We start from the raw sequence: 13,391 nt of genomic DNA, 5'->3' as shown, positions 1-13,391 counted from the left end.
GCCTATCAGAATCACAGCAGACTTCTCAGCACAAACAATAAAGTCAAGAAGAGCATGGAGTGAAGTATTCCAGATCCTAAAACAAAATGAATTCCAACCCAGACTGATGTATCCTGCAAAACTATCATTCAAAATTGATGGTGAAATATGATACTTCCATGACAAAGACCAGCTGAAGAACTTCATGAACACCAAACCAACCCTGCAAAAAATATTGAAAGACAGTTTAGATACACAAAGGAAAAAAAAAAAGACTAAGGAAAGCAGATAATTAAGCAGAACAGAAAGATAAAAATGCAACAGGAGAGAGATAACATGTCAACAATAAACCAGCATTTAACAGTAATAACCATTAATGTAAATGGTCTCAATGCACCAATCAAAAGAAACAGACTAGCAGAATGGATCAAGAAACAAAATCCAACCATATGCTCTTTACAGGAAACCCATCTAACCCAGAAGGATACTCATAGACTGAAAGTCAAAGGATGGAAAACAATACTTCATGCAGCAGGAATCTAAAAAAAGGCAGGAGTAGCCATTTTGTTTGCAGACAACGTGAAATTTAAACCATCAATGACCATAAAGGACCAAGAATGTCACTACATGCTTGTAAGGGGAAAACTCCAAGAGGAAGAGATAACTATCTTAAATATATATGCACCAAACTCCAGAGCACCCAGTTATATAAAACAACTGTTATCAGAAATGAAAACTCAAAGTATCAGTAACACAATTGTAACAGGAGACCTTAATACGCCATTGACACCAAGGGACAGATCAACCAGACAGAAAATGAGTAAAGAAATAACGGAACTGAATCACACCTGCGAACAAATGGATTTGATAGACATATACAGAATTTTCCACCCAGCAACATCAGAACACACATTCTTCTCAGCAGTACATGGATCATTCTCTAAAAAAGACCATATATTAGCTCACAGAACATATTTAAGCAAATGCAAAAGAGTTGAAATTATTCCGTGCATGTTATCAGATCATTGCATTCTGAAATCAGAAATTAATGATAAAAGATACTGCAAAAATCTCGCAAACACATGGAAACTGAATAACACACTCTTGAGTAATCAGGGGGTCACAGAAGAAATTAAAGAAGAAATTAAGCAATACCTACAAGAAAATGAAAATGCAGATACAACTTACTGGAATTTGTAGGATGCAATGAAAGCCATCCTCAGAGGAAAATTTATTGCACTGAGTTCCCACATCAGGAAAACAGAACGAATACAAATAAATAACTTGATGCTGCACCTCAAACAGATAGAAAAAGAAGAGCAAGTCAAGCCCAAAGCCAAAAGAAGAGAGGAAATTATAAAAATCAGAGCAGAAATCAATGCAATAGAGACTAAGAAAACAATCCAAAGAATCAACGAATCAAAGAGTTGGTTCTTTGAAAGAATAAATAAAATCTATTAGCCCCTAGACAACCTTATTAAAAAAGGGAAGAAAAAGCTCAAAATCATGCAATAAGAAATGAAAAAGGTGAAATCACTACAGACTCAATAGAAATACAGAAGATCATCAACACCTATTTCGAAAACCTCTACTCTCAAAAGTTTGATAACACGGAAGAAATAGACAGATTCTTAGAAACATATGAAGTACCAAAGCTAGATCAAGAGGATGTGAAGCTGTTGAATGACCCTATCTTTTTTAATGAAATTGAAATTGTAATTAAGTCCTTACCCACCAAGAAGAGCGCAGGCCCAGATGGATTCACTGCAGAATTCTACAAGAAATACAAAGAAGACCTAATGCCGATATTACTCAAACTATTCAATGAAATTGAAAGGGAATCAATCCTTCCTAAGTCATTCCTAAAAGCAAATATTACTCTAGTACCAAAACCTGAGAAAGACCCAACTAAAAAAGAGAACTATAGACCGATCTCCCTGATGAACTCAAATGCAAAAATCCTCAATAAAATATTGGCAAACAGGATGCAGCAAATCATCAAGAAGATTATACACCATGACTAAGTGGGATTCATCCCAGGAATGCAAGGATGGTTCAACATACATAAATCAATAAATATAATCCACCATATAAATACAGCCAAAAATAAGAATCACATGATCATTTCTATAGATGCAGAAAAAGCCTTTGATAAGGTTCAACATTTATTCATGATAAGAACTTTACAGAAAATTGGAATAGATGGCCTTTACCTCAATATGATAAAGGCCATTTATGACAAACTAACAGCCAACATCATACGAAATGGCCAAAAAGTGAAAGCCTTTACTTTAAAATCAGGCACAAGACAAGAATGTCCTTTATCACCACTCCTATTTAATATGGTACTGGCGGTACTAGCCAGAGCAATTAGGCAAGAAAGAGAAATAAAAGGGGTAAAGATAGGAAAAGAAGAAGTTAAATTATCATTGTTTGCAGATGACATGATACTCTACATAGAAGACCCCCTAAACTCCATGGAAAGACTCTTACATACAATAAATAAATTCAGTAATGTGGCTGGATACAAAATCAGTACTCAGAAATCAATAGCATTCCTACACACGAACAACAAAATCACAGAGAGGGAATTAAAAGAAACTACACTCTTCACATTAGCAAGCAAAAAATGAAATATTTAGTAATTACTCTTACAAAAGAAGTGAAAGACTTATACAGTGAAAATTATAATACACTGAAAAAAGTAATTGAAGATGATCACAGAAAATTGAAAGACATCCCTTGCTCATGGATAGGAAGAACAAACATTGTGAAAACGGCCATTCTCCCAAAACTGTTATACTGATTCTATGCAATCCCAATAAAAATACCGTCAACATACCTTATAGATCTAGAGAAATCACTCCTAAATTTCATGTGGAACCAGAAGAGACCTAGAATAGCAAAGGCAATTCTAAGCAGCAAAGACAAAGCAGGAGGCATCACAATCCCTGACTTGAAGTTATACTACAAAGCAACAGTAGTAAAATCAACATGGTTTTGGAATCAAAACAGAGCCAAAGATCAATGGAATAGATTAGAAGATACAACCACAACTACAAAGACACTCAACTACCTTATCTTTGATAAAGGTGCCAAGCAAGTTCACTGGAAGGACAGTCTCTTTAATAAATGTTGCTGGAAAAACTGGCTCTCCATTTGCCGAAAACTAAAGCTAGAACCATGTCAATCACCATGTACTAAATTAAAATCTAAATGGGTCAACAATCTGAATATTAAAAGAGAAACACTAAATCTATTGGAAGACAAATTGGGTAGAAACCTTGGAGACATAGGAGTAGGTAGAGAATTCATGAACAGGACTCAAACCGCACAGGAAATACTTCCCAGAATGAATAACTGGGACCACTTCTTATTAAAAAGTTTCTGCATGTCAAAGGAAATCTCCAGCACAGTGAAAAGAAAACCCACAAACTTGGAAAAGATTTTAGTGAACTCTCTCTCAGACAAGGGACTCTTGTCTAAAACATATAAAGAATTAAAAAAAACTCAGACCCCCAAAATTCAAAGTTCCAATCCAAAAATTGGCATCTGAGATGAATACACAATTCTCAGATGAAGAAATGCAAATGGCAAATAAATACACGAAAAAATGTTCATCATCATTGGTCATTAGAGAAATGCAAATTAAAACCACACTGAGATACTATCTCACTCCTGAAAGAATGGCCAGGATCAAGAAAACCAACAACAACAAATGCTGGAGAGGCTGTGGGGAAAAAGGAAGTCTCGTACACTTTTGGTGGGAGTGTAGACTGGTGCAGCATTTGTGGAGGTCAGTCTGGAGATTTCTCAAAAAGCTGGGATTGTAAGTCCCATTTATTACAGCTATTCCACTTCTAGGCATATTCCCAGAATAATTGAAAGCATCATACCACAGTGATATATGCGCACCTATGTTTATAGCAGCACAATTGGTAATTGCCAGATCTTGGAAACAACCCAAGTGTCCATCAACTGAGGAATGGATAAAAAAGTTGTGGTATTTCTATACAATGGAGTATTATTCAGCTGTAAAGAAGGATCACATTGGGATATTTATCAATAAAGGGGCGCAGCTTGAGACCATACTCATAAGTGGAATAAACCAATCTTGCATGTGTGAATACTGAATAGTTTCCCTAATGTGTAATGATTCAAATATATAAAAATACGTTGTAATCATGATTCCCCATTATGTGGCCTTGAAGCCTTATAAGGTTTTCACTTATTAATTTTAAAGGCTATATTCTGGGCTTCTTGATATGGAAATATTTGAAGCTATAGTATATGAAGTTTTATTCAAATATTTCAAGGAAAAAGACAGACACTATGGTAACTACCATTAAGTCGGGTTATTTGATGGTGAAGCACTTGGTTGCTAAAACAGTCATGCTTTGACCTGTATTGTTGTATTGTTATGTCCTGTTTTATCTCAATCTCTCCCTTATTCTTTAAAAAAATATTTAGTTATTTCTTATGTTTGTTTTAATTAAGGGGAAAATTTTTAAAAAATAGCAGGATATATAATAGTAACTCTTTTTGATTTCCTATTAACTTGTTTTGAAGTCCTGTAATACTCCCACTATCTTGTTTTGACTGATTAGACTCTGTTCCAGTCTGCATGATCATATCAAGTTTGAGGGTATAGGCAACTACTTTGAAGGCAATAAGATTCACTAAGATGCCCATTCTGTTTTGACTATTGTCTCCTTTGGAAGTCCTGCAATGTTTACAATGCTTAAGTTTTATTGGTCTTGTTCTCTACTGTTTTGTTCAACTTTATAATATGTAATGAGATAGACAATTCTTTTTAAGGAAACAAGAGACATTGTTGATAACCATTGTTGGTAACCTTGTACTCTGTTTTACATCATGTGCTATGTCTATCCTTGGTTTTGACTGACAGCTTTGTTTTGCCATATTTGACTTTATTCTCTCCCCCTCAAAAAAAAAGTAATAAGAACTAAGGTGTAATAAAACACAAAATGTGTAAATTTTGTTGTAAAAAAGAGAGGGAAAAAAAGAACTCTAAAGGATACAACAGCAAGTGTGTTTAGGGGTGTTAAATAGCTGACCATATTAATGTTTTTGGTTGGATCATTGAACACAACTGTTTGCAGTCTCACTGTTTGAATGTCCACTTTGTATGCTTTGATACTGTGATTTGAGCAACTATCTCTAAGATGATAATATGTAACCGATTACCTGGCAATTTCTTACTGTTTTTTTTTTTTTTTTTTTTTTTTTTTTTTTTTTTTTTAGATCTGTATTACTTGTACCCTTCAACCGCTTTGTTTTGTTTTGTGTTTTCTCTTTTTCCTTTTAAATAAAATTTAAAAAAAAGAGAAGTCTGCTGTGATTCTGATAGGTTTTCCTTTATAGGTGATCTGTCTTTTCTCTCTGACAGCTTTTAATATTCTATTCTTTTATTTGATATCTGGAATGGGATTATTATATGTCTTGGTGGAGTTTCATTTTGTTTATGGCTATTTGGAGTTCTATATGCCTCATTGATCCTGATATCAGTTTCCAATTTCATGTTTGAGAAGTTTTCAGCAATTACTTCTCTTTATATCCTCTTGACATCCTTTGTATTGTCTCCTTCTTTTTCATTTATCCCTATAAACCTTATGTTTTTTTTATTTGCATCATCCTGCAGGTGTTGAATTGTTATTTCTTGATTTCTTGTTATTTTTAAAAGATCTTTCCTTTCCTGTTCACTGGCTGCAATCTTGTTTTTGAGGTCTGAAATTCTATCTTCGCATTCATTCAGGCAGTTTCTACAACTTTCAATGGAGTTTTTGATTTACTTTATATGTCTTTGCATCTGTTTTATATATTCTGTTTGTTTCTACTATTGTTCGTCCAGAGATTCTTTTTGTTTAGTTCCTCCAATCTTTTTAGCTGTGTCTTCTTTAGATATGTTCAGCATCTCCTTCATTTGTTTTATTATTGCTTTTTTTATCTGACAGATTATTTCTAGTTTGAATTCCTTTAAAGCTTCCCGGAGCTGTTTCTTTATTTCCGATACTACTGTTTCAGGTATTTCAGGTATTTGGTATGTATTTTCTTTTATGTACATGACTACTAGGCTTTCTTGGGATGGGTTGGATGTTTGAGTTTGCATTTTGGTCATTTGTTTTGTGATTGTCCTATATTACTGTGTTTCAAGTGTTGTTACAGAGTTTCCCCTGGTCGTGTTGTAAATTGACTCTTACGTCCTAGGTTCTTGGGACTCTTCTGGTCATAGCTGCCTCTTTGGGCAGGGGAGCTCCTGGATTAAAAGAGGCTTGCCAGTCTACTCTCAGGTAAACCTAAAGCCTCCTCAATTTGCACAGTTTCCCATTCTGGTAGCAAAGCTCCCCTGAGGGATAGAAGGCCACCTGGTGTGGTCCAGGAAATCCCAAATCCTGTTAAGCCCAGTATAGTGTGGCTGCGAGCACAGTGGGCCCCCAAACCCCTAGAGCAAGGATCTCATAATCTCCCAGGGATTGGATGTTTTGTAACAGTCCAGCTCCTTGGATGGCAAAACTCCCCAGGCTTATAGAAGATTCCCTTATGGCCTAAGTAGGCCTCAAACCTCCTCAGCAGGACTGCTCTATCCTCCAGGCAGTGGCAGTAGTGCTGGTGCTCTCCAGATCAAAAGAAGGTGGCAGGCGAGGTCAGAGCAGGTTTCAGCAGCTCAGCCCAGCTCCCTCCTTCTGGCCAGCACCTGTGGTGTGCTCCTTGGCCAGACGAGGCATTGGGTGGACCTGAGTCCCCTCCGCTGGGCTGGGCCCTAACCTTCTGGCTGGCAGCAGTGGTAGTGTGGTCCATGAGTGGGAGACGCAGCAAGCAGGGCTGGACTGGAGTCCCCTCCGCTTGGCTGGGCCCTCACCTTGTGGCTGGCAACAGTGGTAGTGTGGTCCCCAGGCAGAAGAGTCAGCAGGCAGGGCCAGACCGGAGTTCCCTCTGCTCGGCTGGGCCCTCACTTTCCAGCCGGCAGTGTTGGTAGTATGGTAATACCTTAGTAGATTCTTGCTATGTGTATACCATACCCAACCTATGCCCTATGGTATATACACATATACATATACATATACATATACATATACATATACATATACATATACATATACATATATATGCATGCACATATATACCTATATACATACGTACATACATATATATATACATGCATACATATATATATATATATATATATATATATACAGTCATATATTAAAAGCCATTTTTACAAGTTTAAACTGTATTTTTCTAAATTGTTTATGTATGATATGAAACACTTAAAAGTTTTTTTCTTCACTATGTAAAGGATAGAAAACGCATAATTCACACTCTCAATAACAGATTTCCTAATTGTATTACAGTATTTTATAGTATTAATTGCTTTTGGGGTATTTTTAAGTAGACAATGAATTATTTGTGTTTTTATGTGGCATTTTACATAGTTGAGATTTTAAATCTTTGTTTTCTGATCTTTCTATTACTTGTATAATTACTTTTTTAAATGCCATGAAGCCTGGCTGAAACAAAAAGCTTTAATTCCTGTACTCTTGGGACACACTCTGTGTTCCCCATGTCATGTGTGCCTCCTTCTAGTCCTAAGCACCCCTGCATGGAGGTTTTTTTTCTGGGCTCACATTGATGTTCCCTCATTGTGTCTCTTGCACACTAATACACAGCCATGTCCTCAGCTCTCAGGCTGCTCATCTGCAGATACAGCGTGTTCTTACCATTGTCCCTGGAGATGGTGAGTTGGCCCTTCATGGACTCTGCGTAGTTTGTGCTACCACCATCATACCTAATCCATGAGATGCACTCCAGGCCCTTCTTTGGGGCCTGGCAGATCAAGCTCATCCCATAGCTACTGAAGGTGAATCCTGAGGCCACACAGGAGAGTCTCAGGAACCCTACAGGCTGCACCAAGCCTCTCCTGGATTCCACCAGTTGCTCCTCACACAGGACACCTGCAAAAACAGAGGCATTCTGCTCAAGAAGCTGTCACACATGCCCATTGTTTATCCCACTAGTGCCACTCACACACTCATTTTGTATTTATTATTTTTCATAAATTACCTTTTAAAGTAGCAAGAAGCAAAATCCAGCTCAGCACCCACTCCACAGTGAACCTGTGCTCAGTGCCGATCACAAAGTGGGAACATCTGGGTGCAAGGGTTAGCATCCTCTGCAGAGCTGTAAGGGTGAGGGCTGGGCTGGTTTTCATTGTCACAGGAAGGCCATATTTGTGTGTGATCTTGTATATATGGCCAGTTCTATTCTTGAAGTCTCAGAGAAGGAAGAGTTCAAAGCACATGAGAGTGTTTTGAGATTTGTTTTGTAATATCCATAGTATACTGACCACATGGTTCCTTCCTAGGTGTAACTACATCTGCTTTTTTATGTCATTAGAAGATTGGGTAACTTCACAGGAGTGCAGATGTGTACATAGAACGAGAAGCATAATGTCCTGTGGTATGTCCCAACATAGGCTATAAAATCATACTGTCTGTGAGGTCCTACAGTCTTCTCACAGAACTCAACAACTTGTTGAGGAATTCCAAGACAGACTGGTCAAGCTGCACGATGATTGTCACATATCTTCTTCTAATGAGGGAATATGACGGTATTATTGTGTGTTCTGTTATATTCATAAATGAATCAACAACCAGCATCTTTTTAAAAAATATGTTCAAGGATATGACAGCTTTTATTACCTCTGTAGAGGTAGTATATCATTAAAAATACACTAATTATATAGATTATGCCAAAAATAAACATTACATGCTTATTTTAATGATAAGTGATATATTTTTGACAGAATCATACAAATAGTTAAATATCCACAAAACCATGCCCATTCTCAAGATACCTAACGTATCTACTCATAAATTCTCGAGTCATTCTCCATAAAACTCTCTTTCTGTAAACACTTGCATTCTATTCTTTTGTAAAATGAAATGTATAGTACTATATGTGACAGTTCCTTTTCATGTTGACAAAAATAGCAGGCTACCTTTGCATCGTGATCATGAGATCTGTGTATTCCAAAGCATCTATGTTCCAAGATTCACAGTATTTTTTCTAGAAAATTCAGGTCTTTGCAGTCCTCCCATAAGAGCCCACGTAAAGGAGATGATAAAATGCATGTGTAAATATATTCTGTCAATATCAAAAATGCCTTCCATTCTCTCCACTTTGGAGACCTCACCTGTGATCTGGAGAGGGCACACTGTATGCTCTCCACAGTGTTTGTGAGGCTAAGACAGTGGAGAAACTCAGACACTAAACACCGTGAAAGGCTTAGTGTGGACTTTCCTTCTCTGAACCACCTATGGAGTCTCTCCTGATTCCCTGAGGATCCCAAGGACACTGTGCTGGTTCAGAGCTTTCCCCATGGGTCCTCACCAGATCCCTTTTTTTGGTCCTGTGCACCTGCTGCTGATCCTGAGCGCCCCATCCTGGTCTGCACCACCCGGTACATAGCTTTGTACCTGGGCTCACACTTATATATCCTCAGAAAATGTATTGCACAGTGCCATTATGGTTGAGTTTTCCACGGATATTGAGGACAGTTACTCAGATAACTTTTTCTTGGTTTTAGAAATGCTGACTTGGGGGCTGGGGATTTAGCTCAGCAGCATAAGCGCCTGCCTTGCAAGGAGGCAGTCATGAGTTCAATCCCTGGTACCGATAAAAATGAAAAAGATGAAAAAAAAAAAGAAATGCTGACTTGTCAGGGATTATTGACCAATTGTCCCTCCATTGTTACTGTCCTGCTACATCCATTCAGATTGCTGCCTGGCAGCTGGAGGAACCAGCTCTAGAGGCAGTGTCCCAGAGCTGCACTAACCAGAGCATGTGAGGCTGAGAGAAAGCGACTGAGAGGGCTTCGTGGGCTCTAGTACGGTCTCTTGCTTCAGTAGCTGAGATGGGACAGTGAGAAAACAGGGCAAGTCCTGAGATCAGAGGCAGAATCTCCACATCCTTCTGTCTGAATTTTCCTAGACTCACATATGGGAGACATCACCAGAAAGAGGAGAAACCAGCAATATACTATGGTCTTGAAGACTAACTTTACAAATCTCTGAAAACATCTTAAATATTGAGAAACAAAACACATTAATGCAATGTGTAATATGAACTTATCTGGTAGCTCAAAAACATTTGCATCTGCAAAGCAGTCTTGCAAGTGAAGACTAGAAGGAAACAGAGGATCGACCAATTTTTGTGCTTGCCTCTGGGTGGAGGATGCTGACTGAGCCCTCTAAGAACTTAGTGATGTTCTTGAAGTCCATTGCTCAAGACGCAAACCTCCTACTCCTGGACAGGACATGGAGTGGAAGAGCTGGTCAGGGAGCTAGCTGTGTGCAGATGAAAGAAAACTCTAAGAATATGAAAACCAGCACACAGGTGCCAAAGATTACAGGACTGTGAGGTGTATGCAGCACATATGTATAACACACAGCATTAGTTCACATTCTGTGTGCATCTATTCACAACCATTTCAGGATTATTGCTCAAATCAATTTGTGTTCTCCATTCTTTATTTGCTCATTTAGTAAATGGTGGAAACCAAGATTTTGAAATGGCTAACACATTGTTGGTTGCTCACTGAAGTGGGCAAATATTGTCTAAATTTTATCATAAGTTTTGTAGACTCTTATAAACTCATTTGATTGTATTTCTCTTTGTGTGTGTGTAATGCATTCAAAATATGTATATTCGTGGGTTTCTGAGAATCTTCTTCCCATTCATTAATGTTTACATGTATGTAAGTGTAATTTCTAGCCTCTGAAATGCTAAATAGTTTTTACTGACACATTTGTGCTGAAGCAAAGTGAATGGTTTGAAGACACTGGAACTGTCCACTCCCTGCACAGTGGAGAACAATGCTGTGCATGAATCTCAGAGCAGAGCACAGAGCCTTCAGGTGAAAGGCTTTCAGCTGTCATGAGGATCACACTGTTCTTTAGAGGGCTATCATCCAATGAGAGGGATCCAGCTCTTGTTTACTCTTGGTGCACTGAAAGGTTTTCCAGTAAGATGCAGCAAGAGCCCTCACAATTCCTTGCTACTGAGTGCAACAGTAAATGCTTCAGGGGTTATCTGACATCAGCACAGAGTGATGTAATCCACCAATGTCTTTCATTAAATCTCCTTAAAGAATTGTTGTGTGATATGACATCCTTATTAATTCATCTCTGAGTCAGGAAAGTGGGGTGAGGATTCCTGAGTGAGTCATGATGGAGAGCTGAGCACAGCTCCATCCATCCTCACCAGGAGACACTGAACATGGGGACTACACATTATGACCTTCAGTGTGAAGAGGAGCACATATTGGATGAAGGAGTCACTCTGTATGTGACTGCTTCAGCAGGGAGGCAGAAGAGTCCAATGTCATCTCCACTGCCATGAGTGCTACTTTTGAGACAGATTAATCCTATGGGAAATTGATCCTGTGACCCCAAAAGGCAGACATTCTGCTGTGTTGCTGTGTCACTGCTGGGCTGGGACAGCTCCTTGAACTTGAGTCCCAGGCTCTCTCAATTCGTTGGGTCATGAGAATCCGTGTTCTTTTAACTATTTTACCCACATCATCTTGATATATGAAAAAAATTCCCAACCTAATAGATATCCAGTAAGAGTTCATGTTCTCTAAAATTGATGAATGAATTTTAGGAACAGTGTACATTAAGAGCAGAATATATTTATAGAGAGAAAGAAAGCTACTTTCTGAGAGACACAAGTGGTTCTGAGTGGGTTGCCAAAGACTCTGTCTTTTCTAGGGACTTTTATATAGCAAAACAACAAAGTGAGACAGGGCCAAGGTGGGGAAAACATGGGAACACACAGGGTGGGCGTGAAGTGGGACAGAACTGTGATCACCAATAAGATTAACTATCAGGTAAAATCGATTAATTTAGGGACAAATGGGGAAGGGAGTTATATAGCAAGCAGGCAGGAACATTAGAGCATTGACTCTTATTAGAGGGGGTTGGGATGGTGTCTCCTGGAATTAGAGAGTGGCAGAGACCTATATACAATATCAGTCCTTAGGATGTGGGTGTATGTGTTTGATCTTTTGTCTTGATACTTAGCCCACATTGGGAGGCGTCTGTCTCTACCTTAGGTACAAGTTATCTGGGCTTCTGCACTGGATTCTTTGAGGGTCTAGGCCTGTCTGATGGTCTATAATATTTCTATCTAACCGAGCTGTCTATAACAATCCCTCCTCTGAAGAAGTAACCCAAACTGCCATTAGGGAGTAATGGGCAATGATCAATCTGGCTTCTACAGGCTGAAGGTGTTCATAGTTGATCCGAAGTCAGAGATACTCTTATAGGTTGTATCTAATGAGTTCTATATATAACAGATATTTTTATCTTGAATAAATATACAGCTTTAAGTCTTGAGAAGACAAAAAAGAAAGAATTATGCATGCATTGTCTAAATAATATGATTCTTAGGGTAATTATGAGTACATTGAACAAGGATTTTCATCAAAAGAGCTAGTAATGCTTTTCTATAAGGACAAAGTTCAGGGAATTTTACAATCTGACATATCACTGGGTTGTCATCTAATAGCTTTAACAGCTACTTAGACATTAGCAAAAGTTCTAGAATGTAAGCACTGAATGTTTTTAATTGCATAAGTACCTTCTGTGCTTAGTACCTCCTATCTCATGGCTTCTGAGTTTGGAGGATGGCCTGTTTTACTTATTTTAGCTTTTGTATTTAGGAGACAGAGACCAGCTGCAGAGCCATTTATGATCCATTGGGTATAGCTAGATAAGAGGTTGATATGGATCATAGAAACTTTTCTCTAGACTGAGTCTGGTGGATCCCAGTATAAGGAATCTAAAATGAATCTAGTATTGTTTTTGTGTTTATCTGAATGATGTCTTTGGATTTGGAATCCTTTAGACAAAAACCTAGTTTAATCAAAGCATATGGAAGCAAAATATGATAATTATAGCTAAAAGTTAATTTTAGAAACTAGTGGTAAGCAAATTCATCATACAGTATTCAGATACTTGTCTCCTGGAAGATGATCTTTAGTTCTGATGTAATGGTTGTGTATTCTGGCCACATTGAGACCCAAATGTTGTAGGGCCACATATTGAATATTGTCATCCAAATATTGTAATCATTTTCCAGTCTTCCTCAGAATCCAAAAGGTTATATTTTTAATCCCACTGAGGCATTATTTGAATCCTAGCTAGTTAATTTCAATCTATCACGTCCAATGCAACTCACAGAGAGTGTAAAGACATCAAGACAAATTCAAAGTTAAGGACCTACAAGGAGTTCTAAGTCCAATCCTTGTGAGGATGTATGGACAAAAGCCATGATCACAGTGCTGTCCTAGAATTTATTATCCTGTGAAGGAGGAGGTGGCTTGAGGA

At 38.1% G+C, this 13,391-nt stretch overlaps 1 gene segment (V, D, J or C); it reads right to left on the bottom strand.

Annotated features, from left to right (window-relative positions):
* Nucleotides 1-7,656: 7,656 nt before the first annotated feature.
* On the bottom strand, nucleotides 7,657-8,209 carry LOC100722065 (immunoglobulin heavy variable 3-23-like). The segment is given in 2 exon segments: nucleotides 7,657-7,952; nucleotides 8,062-8,209. Coding segments are annotated over 2 exon segments (444 nt in total).
* Nucleotides 8,210-13,391: the final 5,182 nt, after the last annotated feature.

This window comes from Cavia porcellus, unplaced genomic scaffold (genome assembly GCF_034190915.1).
Source record: "Cavia porcellus strain 051 isolate PalLab524CR breed Dunkin Hartley unplaced genomic scaffold, mCavPor4.1 scaffold_8, whole genome shotgun sequence".
NCBI classification, from domain to species: domain Eukaryota; kingdom Metazoa; phylum Chordata; class Mammalia; order Rodentia; family Caviidae; genus Cavia; species Cavia porcellus.
This window is presented reverse-complemented; position numbering and strand designations above follow the sequence as displayed.